The 13532-nt window shown below is 39.9% G+C and overlaps 1 protein-coding gene across 1 annotated transcript; it reads right to left on the bottom strand.

The window, feature by feature from the left end:
* Nucleotides 1–1265: 1265 nt before the first annotated feature.
* On the bottom strand, nt 1266–13368 carry LOC139442858 (lactoylglutathione lyase-like). Its single transcript, XM_071223761.1, has 6 exons — nt 13263–13368; nt 10838–10920; nt 9694–9834; nt 8475–8539; nt 4480–4569; nt 1266–2218 (listed from the first exon to the last, which is right to left on the bottom strand). The coding sequence occupies exons 1-6, from the start codon at nt 13320–13322 to the stop codon at nt 2133–2135; spliced, it is 525 nt and encodes a 174-aa protein (XP_071079862.1). The 5' UTR covers nt 13323–13368; the 3' UTR covers nt 1266–2132.
* Between the last annotated feature and the right edge of the window lie 164 nt (nt 13369–13532).

Genomic DNA, 13532 nt, shown 5'->3' with positions numbered 1-13532 from the left:
AAAATATGTCATTGTTCAAATCCAAAGATAGCACTTACAGTAAATATAACTTTATTCGTTTTTGTATTACGTTGCTTTTGGCTCCGGTCAATGAAAAAATGATATTTGTGCAGTTTATCATAATGCCACCTTTCTTGGAAATGTGAGGTGGTTTCTAGCCATGCTAGAGCTGTTCTAGCTACAGATAAAGGGTTAATTTATCTTGGAATGACTGATCAATTGCATACAGGCTAGCACCTTTCTGTCTGGCTGCCATAGACCATGCTTGCTTCAATTCAGACTGAAGGGTTATCTATCCGGATATGTTGCTGTTGACCACACTTGCAATGTCGCAAGTAACACCACTTAGATTTCATTAATATTTTGCGAAATTGTATCTTTGGCAATTCCACAATGGTTTAATGTGGTGACATTGACCTTAGTTTCCAAGGTCATTGGAAACTTTTCCCTTTTTGGTAATGATTTGTGTGAAGATAAAATTCACAGATAATGTTATGCTATGGAAGCAGTTCGACCTCACATAAACATTGTGACCTTGACATTATTTTCAAGAGCACAAGTAGCATTTAACTGATTTGGACTTTGTACCTATTTGGTGGATGACATCATCACAATGTGTTTGCTTCTTCTACTAATGATCCACTTATTACAGATAAAGACAATATCCTGTTGAAACATTCTCTCAAATCCCTTGAAACTGACTCGAGTGTGTCATTTATACTTGCTGATTGTTTGTTCCAGTTTAACCTCAAATGAGATTATGACCACACATTCTGTGATTCTCTGTGTTGAAAAACAAATTACGATTACCGGTGCCTGCTATGCTGATTTGTTTCATCACCTGAGAGATTTTATCAAAGAAAAGTGGCGAGGAATGCTGACTGCTGGAGTTCTATTCATCATGACAATGTCTCTTCTCATACCTCTTGACTTGCAAAGGCTGCTGTGAGATAATTTGGGTTCAATACCGTTCAAAGAGCTTCCTCATTTGGCACCAAGTTATTTCCACCTGTTTCCTAACCTAAACAAATGCCTTCGTGAAAAGCACTATGACGACAATGAAGACCTAAAAGCTGCCTGGGTTTTTCAGGGTGGCTTCAGAAAACTTCTTCCTGACTGGAATTGAAAGCTTCACTTTCGATATGTTGAAAAATAAAATTAAAAACACTTTTACAGTTGCTGGTTTTGTTTGTTAGGCATAGAACATTTTGACCAGCCCCCGTACTTTGACAGTAGTTAAATTAATATATTCAAAACAAGACAAAAAAAATCAAACCAATTTAATGCCCCATAATTAAGACAAAAGCCACATTAGCAAGAGTACAGAATGCTTGCACTGCAACATTCCACTGCCATTAGAACTGTCAACTCTCTGTGACAAAGACATGTTTAGGAAATAATCTATGAATATGTTTTCATAAATGTTAATAAATGTGATAAGATTAAAAAATAAACGGATTTCACACAAGAAACAATAAGGAATTCTACACATTCAGCACTTGAATAATTAGCACCATATATAAGCAACTACACACTGGGTGTAGACATGACATTACCATAAAGTCTAGGAATGGTACATTTTGACGGATTTCATTCAGGCCAAGTCTAGCCCTGCCTTATTTGCTTTTAAAATTACATGATGTAAAGCTTTATCCTATAAGCTTTGAAGCCAAACCTACAAGTGTTTCAACCAATCCCTGTATCAATGTATCACTATGTGAACAGTCAAATACATCATGATAGTCAAAATGTCCACTCTAAGTATTGCCAAGTGGTCACTGCTAAAACAGCTTAAGTAAGCAATATTTTAATCAAATATTACAAAAAGTCCATGAAAAGTTTCTATCACATGCAGATCATCTAAGATGTGAAAGATCAAAATGTGAAAGATGTGAACCAATTCTTTAATTTCTAAGCCTAAATCATAGCTGTCTGCATAATGAAGGAAGAAACAGAAGTTGGTAAGGGATGCCTATCTGCACAACGAATGACATCTTCCTGAGGCAAGGGAGTTTACTGACTAAAAGTGCAGTTTCCACCCTTGAATCATCACCAACATTTTAATATATTTCAAGTTGAATATGGCTTCTTGATTATGTGGTCTTGGAAATAAGTGTTGCTTCATGTTGAGTTCATGTTCTGATCATATTATTTGGACTGAGGATTTCTATCCAGTAGCCATCCGGGTCTTTAATAAAAGCAAGTCCTTTCATTTTACCTGAAAACAAAATGCATATATTGAATCACAGCATTTTAAGTTTATGAAGAGGATACATAGATGAAATTATGAAGTTTTAATATCATACACATCCTACTTCAATATTGAATAGAGTATCTTTACAACAAGCAACAGGACATTATTTGCGTAGCAGAGAAATATTTAACCACGTGTTATATTCAAACATTAAATAAATAATATTCTGTTTAGAGTCTGTTGATGGGTGGACAAGTCCTAGTTTAACTGATCAAATAAAATGGGTGGTCCTGCTTTAATTGATCAGATAACATGGGTGGTCCTGCTTTAACTGATCAGATAACATGGGTGGTCCTGCTTTAACTGATCAGATAACATGGGTTGTCCTGCTTTAACTGATCAGATAACATGGGTGGTCTTGCTTTAACTGATCAGATAACATGGGTGGTCCTGTTTTTACTGATCAGATAACATGGGTGGTCCTTTTTTTACTGATCAGATAACATGGGTGGTCCTGCTTTAACTGATCAAATAAAATGGGTGGTCCTGCTTTAATTGATCAGATAACATGGGTGGTCCTGCTTTAACTGATCAGATAACATGGGTGGTCCTGCTTTAACTGATCAGATAACATGGGTGGTCCTGCTTTAACTGATCAGATAACATGGGTGGTCCTGCTTTTACTAATCAGATAACATGGGTGGTCCTGCTTTAACTGATCAGATAACATGGATGGTCCTGCTTTAACTGATCAGATAACATGGGTGGTCCTGCTTTAACTGATCAGATAACATGGGTGGTCCTGCTTTTACTAATCAGATAACATGGGTGGTCCTGCTTTAACTGATCAGATAACATGGGTGGTCCTGCTTTAACTGATCAGATAACATGGGTGGTCCTGCTTTAACTGATCAGATAACATGGGTGGTCCTGCTTTTACTGATCAGATAACATGGGTGGTCCTGCTTGAACTGATCAGATAACATGGATGGTCCTGCTTTTACTGATCAGTTAACATGGGTGGTCCTGCTTTAACTGATCAGACAACATGGGTGGTCCTGCTTTTACTGATCAGATAACATGGGTGGTCCTGCTTGAACTGATCAGATAACATGGGTGGTCCTGCTTTAACTGATCAGATAACATGGGTGGTCCTGCTTTAACTGATCAGATAACATGGGTGGTCCTGCTTTAACTGATCAGATAACATGGGTGGTCCTGCTTTTACTGATCAGATAACATGGGTGGTCCTGCTTGAACTGATCAGATAACATGGGTGGTCCTGCTTTTACTGATCAGTTAACATGGGTGGTCCTGCTTTAACTGATCAGATAACATGGGTGGTCCTGCTTTTACTGATCAGATAACATGGGTGGTCCTGCTTGAACTGATCAGATAACATGGGTGGTCCTGCTTTTACTGATCAGATAACATGGGTGGTCCTGCTTTAACTGATCAGTGAGTGAGTGAGTGAGTATGGTTTTACGCCGCTTTTAGCAATATTCCAGCAATATCACGGCAGGGGACACCAGAATTTAACTGATCAGATAACATGGGTGGTCCTGCTTTAACTGATCAGATAACATGGGTGGTCCTGCTTTAACTGATCAGATAACATGGGTGGTCCTGCTTTAACTGATCAGATAACATGGGTGGGCCTGCTTTAACTGATCAGATAACATGGGTGGTCCTGCTTTAACTGATCAGATAACATGGGTGGTCCTGCTTTAACTGATCAGATAACATGGGTGGTCCTGCTTTAACTGATCAGATAACATGGGTGGTCATGCTTTAACTGATCAGATAACATGGGTGGTACTGCTTTAACTGATCAGATAACATGGGTGGTACTGCTTTAACTGATCAGATAACATGGGTGGTACTGCTTTAACTGATCAGATAACATGGGTGGTACTGCTTTAACTGATCAGATAACATGGGTGGTACTGCTTTAACTGATCAGATAACATGGGTGGTACTGCTTTAACTGATCAGATAACATGGGTGGTACTGCTTTTACTGCAAAGTGAGCCTTTGTACCACTTTTTGAACAATTTTTTAAGTAAGAATATATACCAGAGGCTGATACCAAGAATGAGCGTCACACCTTGTGTCACTCTGAAGACTAAAGATAGCATCTACAGTGTGACTAGAAAGCACTTTTTAGCCATGAGACTACTATCATCCACCAAAACATATTTCTCAATCTCAATGATGCCTCAAGTTTGAGCTTGTATGAACTGCCATGTAATACTAATACAGCATGATCAGACAATGTTGTGTACCTCCATCAGGTGTCTTGATGAATGGGACGCCCTGCTGTTCAAATCTCTCACAGGCCTTGTACACATCTGGCACCGATATCCCGATGTGACCTGGAAACATGCATGATTTCTGAACCATTGTTTTTCATGAGTGTGAATGAGTGCCATATGGAAGCAGCCTGTAAATATTCAATCTTATTATTCCTCAAAGTGAGATTGACCAATCAGAGAGCAGAACTACAAACCCCATATGAGCCTGTATACCGTCAGTAAAAATCCAAGATGGTTGTTACTGACCTAATATGAGACTGTATACCGTCAATAGCAGCCATTTTGGATCTTGCAACATCTGCCTCGCATGAAAACTCAGGTACAGAAATTCATTAATTGACACTGTTTTGTGTTTTAATATCATTAATTGAGATGCGCAAAGACATTAATGTTTAAAGAAACCACGTTCGTGACTTTTTTAATAAAAAGTATAGAGAGAAAAAGCTTACAACAGAGGTCACTCAGATACAAATAGCAATGTCATTAACATAGTCAAAGATGACGTCACAAACAAGAAATGTGACCCCAATGACGTCATAAAGCAATAGAATAGATTGCTGAGCTGCCCAAGCTGAACTAGAGGAAAGCGGACTGCTATCAAGTTACAGTTGCTTGTCTAATATTTTTCTGCTGACCTAATATAACACTGTATATGGCCACTAAAGACACCATAACTAATAATGTCTTGTTCAAGAAACGAGTAGTTGTCAGCATGACCTTGTAACTACATTGTACTACAAGCATGGGTACAACATTGTACTACAAGCATGGGTACAACATTGTACTACAAGCACCAACAAGAAACCTATTTTGCTTCAGAAACCCCATATTGCAGATCTTACAATAAACTGATGGAGAAATTCAACAGTGTCTGTCCTGATGATGCAAAGGAAATGTATCTCATTGGTTGACAATGCGTCTGAATAGTTTGAATTGAGAAGTAGAAAATTAGCAACATATTACCTTAAAGGGGCACTGATCTAACGCAATTCCCCGGGACTGGTTGTTGCCTTTGTTATTGTTTTTTCCCAGTGGGTACCCGGATGTATAGCAGAAATCTAGACTAGTTCGGGACCTCTGCTGCGCCTTTCGTAAGCGCATTAGTCACGTTTATGGATACCGGTAGTAATAAGGGCGTATGGTCACATTGATCAACAAAATGAAATACAGTTTTCGAGATAATAAGGAAATGTAGGTATCTTTGTGGGTAGCATCGGTAATGGTGACAAAGTTTTGATAAGTCACTTGCTTGGTAATTTTGCGATTTTCGTTTACACTATTTTTACTTGCAACACGAAGTAAATATTTCACCTAAGCATTGCTTTTTTATAGTGTGTATATTTTTTAACTGTCAAAATGTGTAACATATTTATTAAACGTCTAAATATTTTACAAAGTGACTGAAAAACATTTCGTTGAAAAGTACATGTCTATGTTGTTTGGCTTCTAATCCTACATAATAATCTGTTGTGATGTTTGTAGGCCCTTTTGTTCGTCTTAATCAATCTGGACAGATTTCTTAGTCAAAATGGCTGAAATATTTACACATTTTATAAATTGCCTGAGAGAATCAAATTTTACAAATTGACGGTAATATATACACGCTTACAAAGGAAAAGACCGGAGAAAACAACGTCTATCGCGCATTGAAGAATTTCCCAACCAAGACATAGAGAAACAAGAACGAATCGGTTCAAATGAAGGAAAACAAAATGCAAATACCATAATTACAACCCACCAAATTTATGTGTATAAATTTTAGGCAGCTTCCTTGTTCGGGGAATGTATCCGTGAATATCCACACAAAGGAACAATATCCCACTCGTCTGCAGCTGTACAAAGAAACTTATTTGATGTCACGTGTCTCTGTAACAATCAAATATTTTAAGAAATATATATCGTTTCGGGATATTATAACCCGTGTTCGTTTCTCAACTGATCACTTGGATTGTTTCAGGTGTTTCACATAGGTGTCAAGTCTTCAAGGGTCGGCTGAGAAAGCCCACGTGACAACTATTTTCATAACGTCCACGGTTCCATTGAGTGACAGATAACAATGATCAATCAATCAACGTATTATCAGTTATCCCTTTGAACAAAGTATGTTGTTTTAACATCGGCACTTCACGCCATGATATGAGTGTATTCCCTTTGTTTTAGTAAACCTAGACATGTAAACACTCACTTTTGACATATCCACTGTGCAAGATAACAGTGATTAATCAATCAACGTATTTTCTTGTAATCCTTTGATGACCAGGAACGATCCGTTGATATACAAAAAAAGTAAATGAACTGATCATTCATCTCTTGCTTGGCTGCCACGTGCATATTACATAACACACATTTCACCTCACTTCCAACCTGGATTTAGATTGAATAATTACCCCAGACACAATAAATGCCAAATGGGAACCTTTGTCAGGTATTCTAAGTGGTGCTACCACTAATTGTACCTGTAATAAATTCATTAACTGAGCATCAAGGGAATGACGACAAATACACAAGTGTAGGGTTAGACGAGAAAACGTGGATGACAACAAGGGAGTAGTAATCGTATTATCGACGCAATCCCAAACCCGAAAATTCTTTCACTGCATGGATACTTTTTTTAGTATTAAACTATAACCATCTGGGGTATTTCCAAATTACGACATCCGATGAGCTCCGCTGTTCTTTTTGTCTCTTTGTTTAGGCCGAAGAAATTAATTAACATGCGCCCTTTGTCGAAATCTTTATAGATCACAGTTAACCAATCAGTGTTTATGCAAAAATGCGTAAAACAAATATTGCCTCCAGCCTTCAAGTTCATTTAGCTGTCCTTGCAGACGGTAGCCCAGTCTCTGGTCACGCTCAGTTGCGTTGCGTATCATCCGGGTACTCACGGGGGAAAAAACAATAACAAAGGCAGCAACCAGAGCGGGGAATTGCGTTAGATCAGTGCCCCTTTAAAGTAACAAATGACCTAAAGAGAACCACTCTTTCAAAATAGGCAATGATATTATTAAACCAACCTTGGCACTGTCATATAGTGTGTGACCGCCTCCGTGGTCTAGTGGTAGAGCGTCCGCCCGGCCGCATCATACCAAGAGACGTTAAAAGATGGTACTTGTTGTTACCCTGTCAGGTGCTCGGCATTAAAGGGCTAAAACAAGGACTGGTCGGCTCGGAGTCAGTAAACTGTGTCTGAGTGGGGTATTCATGTTAAACTGGGGCATGGTATCTCAGAGTGCTAGCACTATAAATCAGCATCAGTCCGGACTAGTACAAACAGCCACACACACTCGTGCATGCACTTCGCTATAAGTGCAATAATCTTGGACGCGACGTTAAACCCCATTTCACCTCACCTCATATAGTTTGTGAGGGAGGACAGACACTACACTCATCACTACTAAGTGATACCCTAGTCATAACACCCAGCAGATAGTGGAATAACATATGGTGAAGTAAAACCCATGGTTTTTTGTGTAAAAATAGAGATACGTAAGTTGTAAGATGATGATGCTAAGTAGGGGAAGACATCACTGTACTTATGACTGCCTCCGTGGTCTAGTGGTATAGCATATGCCCGGAGAGTGGAAGGTCCGTGGTTCGATCCCCGGCCGCGCCATTCCAAATGACGTTAAAAGATGGTACCTGTTGTTAACCTGTCTGGCACTCGGCATTAAGGGGCTAAAACTAGGACTGGTCAGCTGGGAGTCAATATACTGTGTCTGAGTAGGGTATTCATGTTAAAACTGCGGCATGGTATCTCAGTGGGCTAGCACTATAAACTTGGCATTAGTCCTGACTAGTACAAGCAGCCATACACACACAGTTGCATGCACGTCCCTATGTAAGTGCAATAATCTTGGACGCAACGTTAAACCCCATTTCACCTAACCTCACACTGTACCTATCATGAGTGAATGCTTAAGCCACTAGGCTACCAACACACACAGAGTAGACAAAACATGGCATACCAAACCCTCTTGGATCTGTGTTTCCATTGTGGTAGCTCATGTCTTCATTCTCTGTACCCCAGTTACTGGAAAAGAAAATGGTCATGTAAAAGTTAGCTTTTGCAACACAAGAATGGTAAAATCAAGCCAAATGTGTCTTTTGACTTAACTACAGCAGGTCCCGAATCAGTTACGCATACAGATCCAATTCCAAAGTGAGAGATGTGTTTCCTCAGACCACAGGGCAATCCATGCCGCCTTATGATTACTCGTAACTGCAGCAAGAATACAATATCATGTTTTTTGTTCGTCAAAGGCTAATTCAAATGAAAGGGTTATTAGGGCTGCTGACAGCTGGACATCTGCCGACACACGGACTAAGGCTATTGAGGTCATTGTCGGCACAAATACGAGTGACTGGTACAGACAAATGTACCCCAGGTACCCATCTGTATGCACAGATGTCCCCTACCTGTAGTGAGAATTGTAGGGTATTATGGTATACAGCACATCTGTGGCATATCAGACTCACAACTGAGTTTACATGAGTGAGTGAGTGAGTTTTGTTTAACGCCGCTTTTAACAGTATTCCAGTTATATCGCGGCGTGTCAGCTTAATGTGGGAGGAAAGCCCGAAGTGATACTGGTCTCAGATGTTTACCACTTCGGTGAAACCCATGAGCACGGGTATGGTGCTGACAAACCTAGAAACATAATCGGGGCGATTTGGGATTCGAACCCACAATCATAGGTTTCTGGCGTGCCCAAGGGATGCAACTCTGCACAGCAAATCGCAGCGCCTTAGACGACTGGGCCACCCGTGCCCCATGAGTTTACATGACAGCTGGTTTTGTGCCATATATATTTTGTCATGCTAGGGTACATTTCTGTAGTACCTGTGCAGACAACGACCTAAACAGCCTAACCAAGTGTGAATAGCTGATGATGATAGTTATGGCATCCATTATGCCTGCAGGTGTGTCCAGGGTACAGCGATACACTAAATCTGATATGCTAAGATCAGACATTGAGCAGGTCCATCATTGACTGATCACAAATTGCGTCAGGTCACCTGTACTATCCACATTCAGCAGCTGTTGCCAACAAATCTTCATTTTCGTCATCTACTACAACAGGAAGTTGTACACTGCCAACCCAATCCACCACAAAGGGTTTCATTGTCACAGAACACAATTCACTAATTCTTATTCACTAAATTAACTTGATAATTGTAACCCACTGTGTTAGTTCCAGGGTAGCCTTCTGTTTGAAACAGTAGATACTTTTCTCAGTCTCGTCAGTGGGGATGTTTTCGGGCAGGTCGTACCCCATGAAGTACACAGTGAACTTCATAGCAGGCATGTCCAACCGTTTCAACAACCTGTAACAGTCAAGTCCCGGTGAATCTGATGTGATACAAGTCTCTTACTTACAAAAAGATAGGGACTGTTGACAAAACTGACACGAAGGTTCAGTTCAATATCTAAATCCCTAGATTTGCTGGATAAAAATGGCATCAAGTCGTTTTCATAATTTTATCTACTTTTTATAGGACATTCTTAAATCATTTCCAAAGTTTGAGAGTGAGTGAGCGATATCACGGCGGGGGACACCAGAAATGGGCTTCACACATTGTACCCATGTCGGGAATTGAACCCGGGTCTTCGGCGTGACGAGCGAACGCTTTAACCACTAGGCTACCCGACCGCCCCCAAAAGTTTGAGAGAAAATATAACATTGGACATATGGGATGACAATCAGTCAATCAGTTTATCATAGAAATAATATGACACATGATAACTGACTGTTAATGTAATGATCCCTTGACGTTTGTTACATCCAGGGCCGGCTGCAGATAGAGTGAGTGAGTGAGTTGGGTTTAACAACACTTTTAACAGTATTCAAGTTATATCGCGGCGGGTGAGCTTAATGTGGGAGGAAAGCCCGAAGTGATGCAGGTCTCAGATGTTTACCACTTCGGTGAAACCCACGAGTACAAACCTAGAAAACATAATCGGGGCGAATCGGGATTCGAACCCACAATCATAAGTTTCTCACGTGCCCAAGGGACACAACTCTGCACAGCGAATTGCGGCGCCTTAGACGACTGGGCCACCCGTGCCCCCGGCTGCAGATAGAGACCTGTGAAGAACCAGGTTAGACATCTTAAGCAACCCATGCTTGTCATAAGAGGTGGTAAAGCTTGATTGATGAATGTCATCGAAATCCCAATTGTGTGGATCAATGCTCTTGATATCAATCCCTGGATTGTTTGGTCCAGACGCCATTATTTACAAACTGCCATCATATATAGTTGGAATATTGCTGAGTGCGGCCTTTAACAACAAACAAAACAAAGGCAGATAGAGATGTGAACATCTTACCTCATTCCAAGGACTCTTGTGTAAAAATCCAAAGACACTTTGGGGTCCTTGACTCTCAACATAGTTTGTTGAAAGATAAAATCCTGAAATGTACACATAGAAAAGACTTGAAGAGAGACATATTGGCAAGAGTGATTTCAGACATTCAAACACCAAGTCTGTTAACTCAATCTTACTCAGTCTGGCACGAGCAGTCAACATTGATCCTAATTACACACAATGTCTCAGTTTTACACACCATACAAATAACAACAGACTGTGGAATAGCGACTCTTATGATGCTTTGTTTGTTTGTTTGTTTGCTCTTTAACACTGCACTCAGCAATATTACAGCTATATGACGGTGGTCTGTAAATAATCTAATGTAGACCAGACTATCCAGTGATTGACGTCATGAGCATCGATCCACACAACTGGGATACAATGACATGCATGAACCAAGTCAGCAAGCCTGACCACCCGATTCCGTTAGTCACCTATTACGACAAGCATAGTTGCCTTTTATGGCAAGCATGGGTTGCTGAAGACCTATTCTACTCCGGATCTTCACTGGTCCTCTTATGATGCATCTAGGTCAGCAAGTGAGTGTCAACAATACAACATAGAAAAAATACAAAAGGTAACACATTCCAAAAGTCATGACATGACCACTTGTTGTAAAGTAAGGACATCTGGAAATACAAATGGTTCATGATTTATGTTTAGGACATGAACTATTCATTGATTGGTCCAACATTCCTTATAGCTAGATGCACCAGCTCATGGGCAAATTCATATCAGTGCAAAATTTGACCAACAAAATATTGAATAGTCTTTGAAATCTGCACCAGAAACAAGCAAACTCGCGACCTTCGGATTGTAAGCCCAACAGCTAACCGATTGAGCTACGTCCACACTGTGAAACGAAGTGCAAATTAAGCAAGTCATGCCTACAATGCTACGGAACTGAACGAAAGTGATCGAATAGTTCACCGACACTTATGAAGGTAACGGGTAGGCATGGTGTCTCATGACTTTAGTTTACGGACACTTACGGGTGACCCCGATGCCATTTGCCACACTCGTCCTATTCCTTAATCTGTAAGATAGATAGTGGTGAGGAATGAGCCGATATGGCGCGAACTGAAAAAGGATCAAGGCATCAGATGTCAAACCCGCGGGTATGCATGAATGACATGGGAGGCATGAGCATGGCTAGTGACGACGCAAGGGTGAGTTTGCTGTTGAATCAGTACTGAGTAAATGTAGTGAGTGAAAGCGGCTTGTGTGAATGTTCCAGGACAGTTTCAAGTAGCCCAAATATTCAACACTACACCATTTCATCCTTTTTACTCAACATTTTTGTGTGAAAAATATTAGGAGCCTCTATAGAATCTATAACAGCCACTAAACAGATACCTAACTCTAATGATCATAAAGGGGTGACTGAACGTAAAGGGGATCCAAGGGCTAAGGACAGAGTTTGAGAAATCTAATAGCAACAAAATGGGTACTTAACTCTAATGATCGTAAAGGGGATCGAAGGGCTAAGGATAGAGTTCAGGGTAACCTACAGTAACACCGGGGACATTTGGATGTGTTCAGCGCCAATATAATATACCTAATTAACTGCATTCTTATGCATAATAATGAAAATTAATGAATGGAAAAAATAATATATGTGTATTAGTTCACATTTATAATCATTTTAGACACTTGAATTACAAAAATAACATGAAATAAAAATTATGTTGAAAATAAAAGTGCTTTCGTAAACTAGCGCTTGCCACAGGCTATATTTATAAACAAATATTCAAAACTCTCAAACATCGCAGGGCGTATTCAATGACATTGCGTATAGAGGTGATAGATCACTAGGAGGAGCTAATGCACACTCGATGACCCCTGACGTCACAGGGCATTGTTTCGTTGGCATGACCAGAAACATAATACTACAAATTATGTCATAGGGTATTGTTACGTGTTTGAAAAGTTTGTGGTACTGTATTCTAAAGGTAGGCCACCCTATCCCCATTTAACCTACGTTCAATTTGTTGTCAAAGAAACCGGAAAAAATAAAAATGTAAAAAATCCTATAGAGCAAAATTATCGGATATAATTATGGTTATATGATTAAAAACATATTCGACCTGGCATGTCTATAGCTGTTGGTGTCAAAAACAAAACCGTTGCACCAGGTTGTGTTTTCACTATAACCATCAGAAGAAATAAGAGGTGGGCTGTATTAAACCTATACTAAACTGTTAATGATTGTTTAAGATTAATTTGTTGTGGCCTGAAATGCATTCTGGGGAGGGTACTTGGGAGTTATGTCCCCTTATGATGAAATCATAATCCTCATCACACATTCCTCGCCCAATTCCTTTGACCATTTCTTTGATATGTCATGTAGACCTAATATGTTATTTCAGTGCTAAGGCGTTACTTTAGTTGATGGATCGGGTTCCTTGATAGCAGCAGCCATGTCTTCTTGTGATAACGCCATAATCGCAACCTCACAGTTTTCGAACAGGTACGTATGTTCGGCTAAACTCGGGAAATGGCGGAAATTGCCGAGCCGTATCGACTTTTGGTAAATGAAAATTGTTTGCGTCAGCTGTCAGTTGTTATTTAACTATTATTTTAAAAGTTGTCAATGAATTTTCAAATCCACACCCGTTTACATGTTTGATTGCAGATATAACAAATGTTCTCA

This window comes from Haliotis cracherodii, unplaced genomic scaffold (assembly GCF_022045235.1).
Source record: "Haliotis cracherodii isolate W230 unplaced genomic scaffold, xgHalCrac1.p SCAF_5, whole genome shotgun sequence".
NCBI classification, from domain to species: Eukaryota; Metazoa; Mollusca; class Gastropoda; order Lepetellida; family Haliotidae; genus Haliotis; species Haliotis cracherodii.
Note: the sequence above shows the minus strand (reverse complement) of the source record. Positions and strands in the feature narration are given on the sequence as shown.

Excerpts from the sequence above, each read along its gene's own strand:
- LOC139442858 (XM_071223761.1), bottom strand. The coding sequence starts at position 13,322 with ATGGCGTTATCACAAGAAGACATGGCTGCTGCTATCAAGGAACCCGAT. Across the intron at positions 4,570-8,474 it reads CACAGATCCAAGAGGGTTTG|GTCACATCGGGATATCGGTG; the intron begins GTATGCCATGTT and ends GCATGTTTCCAG. Across the intron at positions 2,219-4,479 it reads CATCAAGACACCTGATGGAG|GTAAAATGAAAGGACTTGCT; the intron begins GTACACAACATT and ends TTTTGTTTTCAG.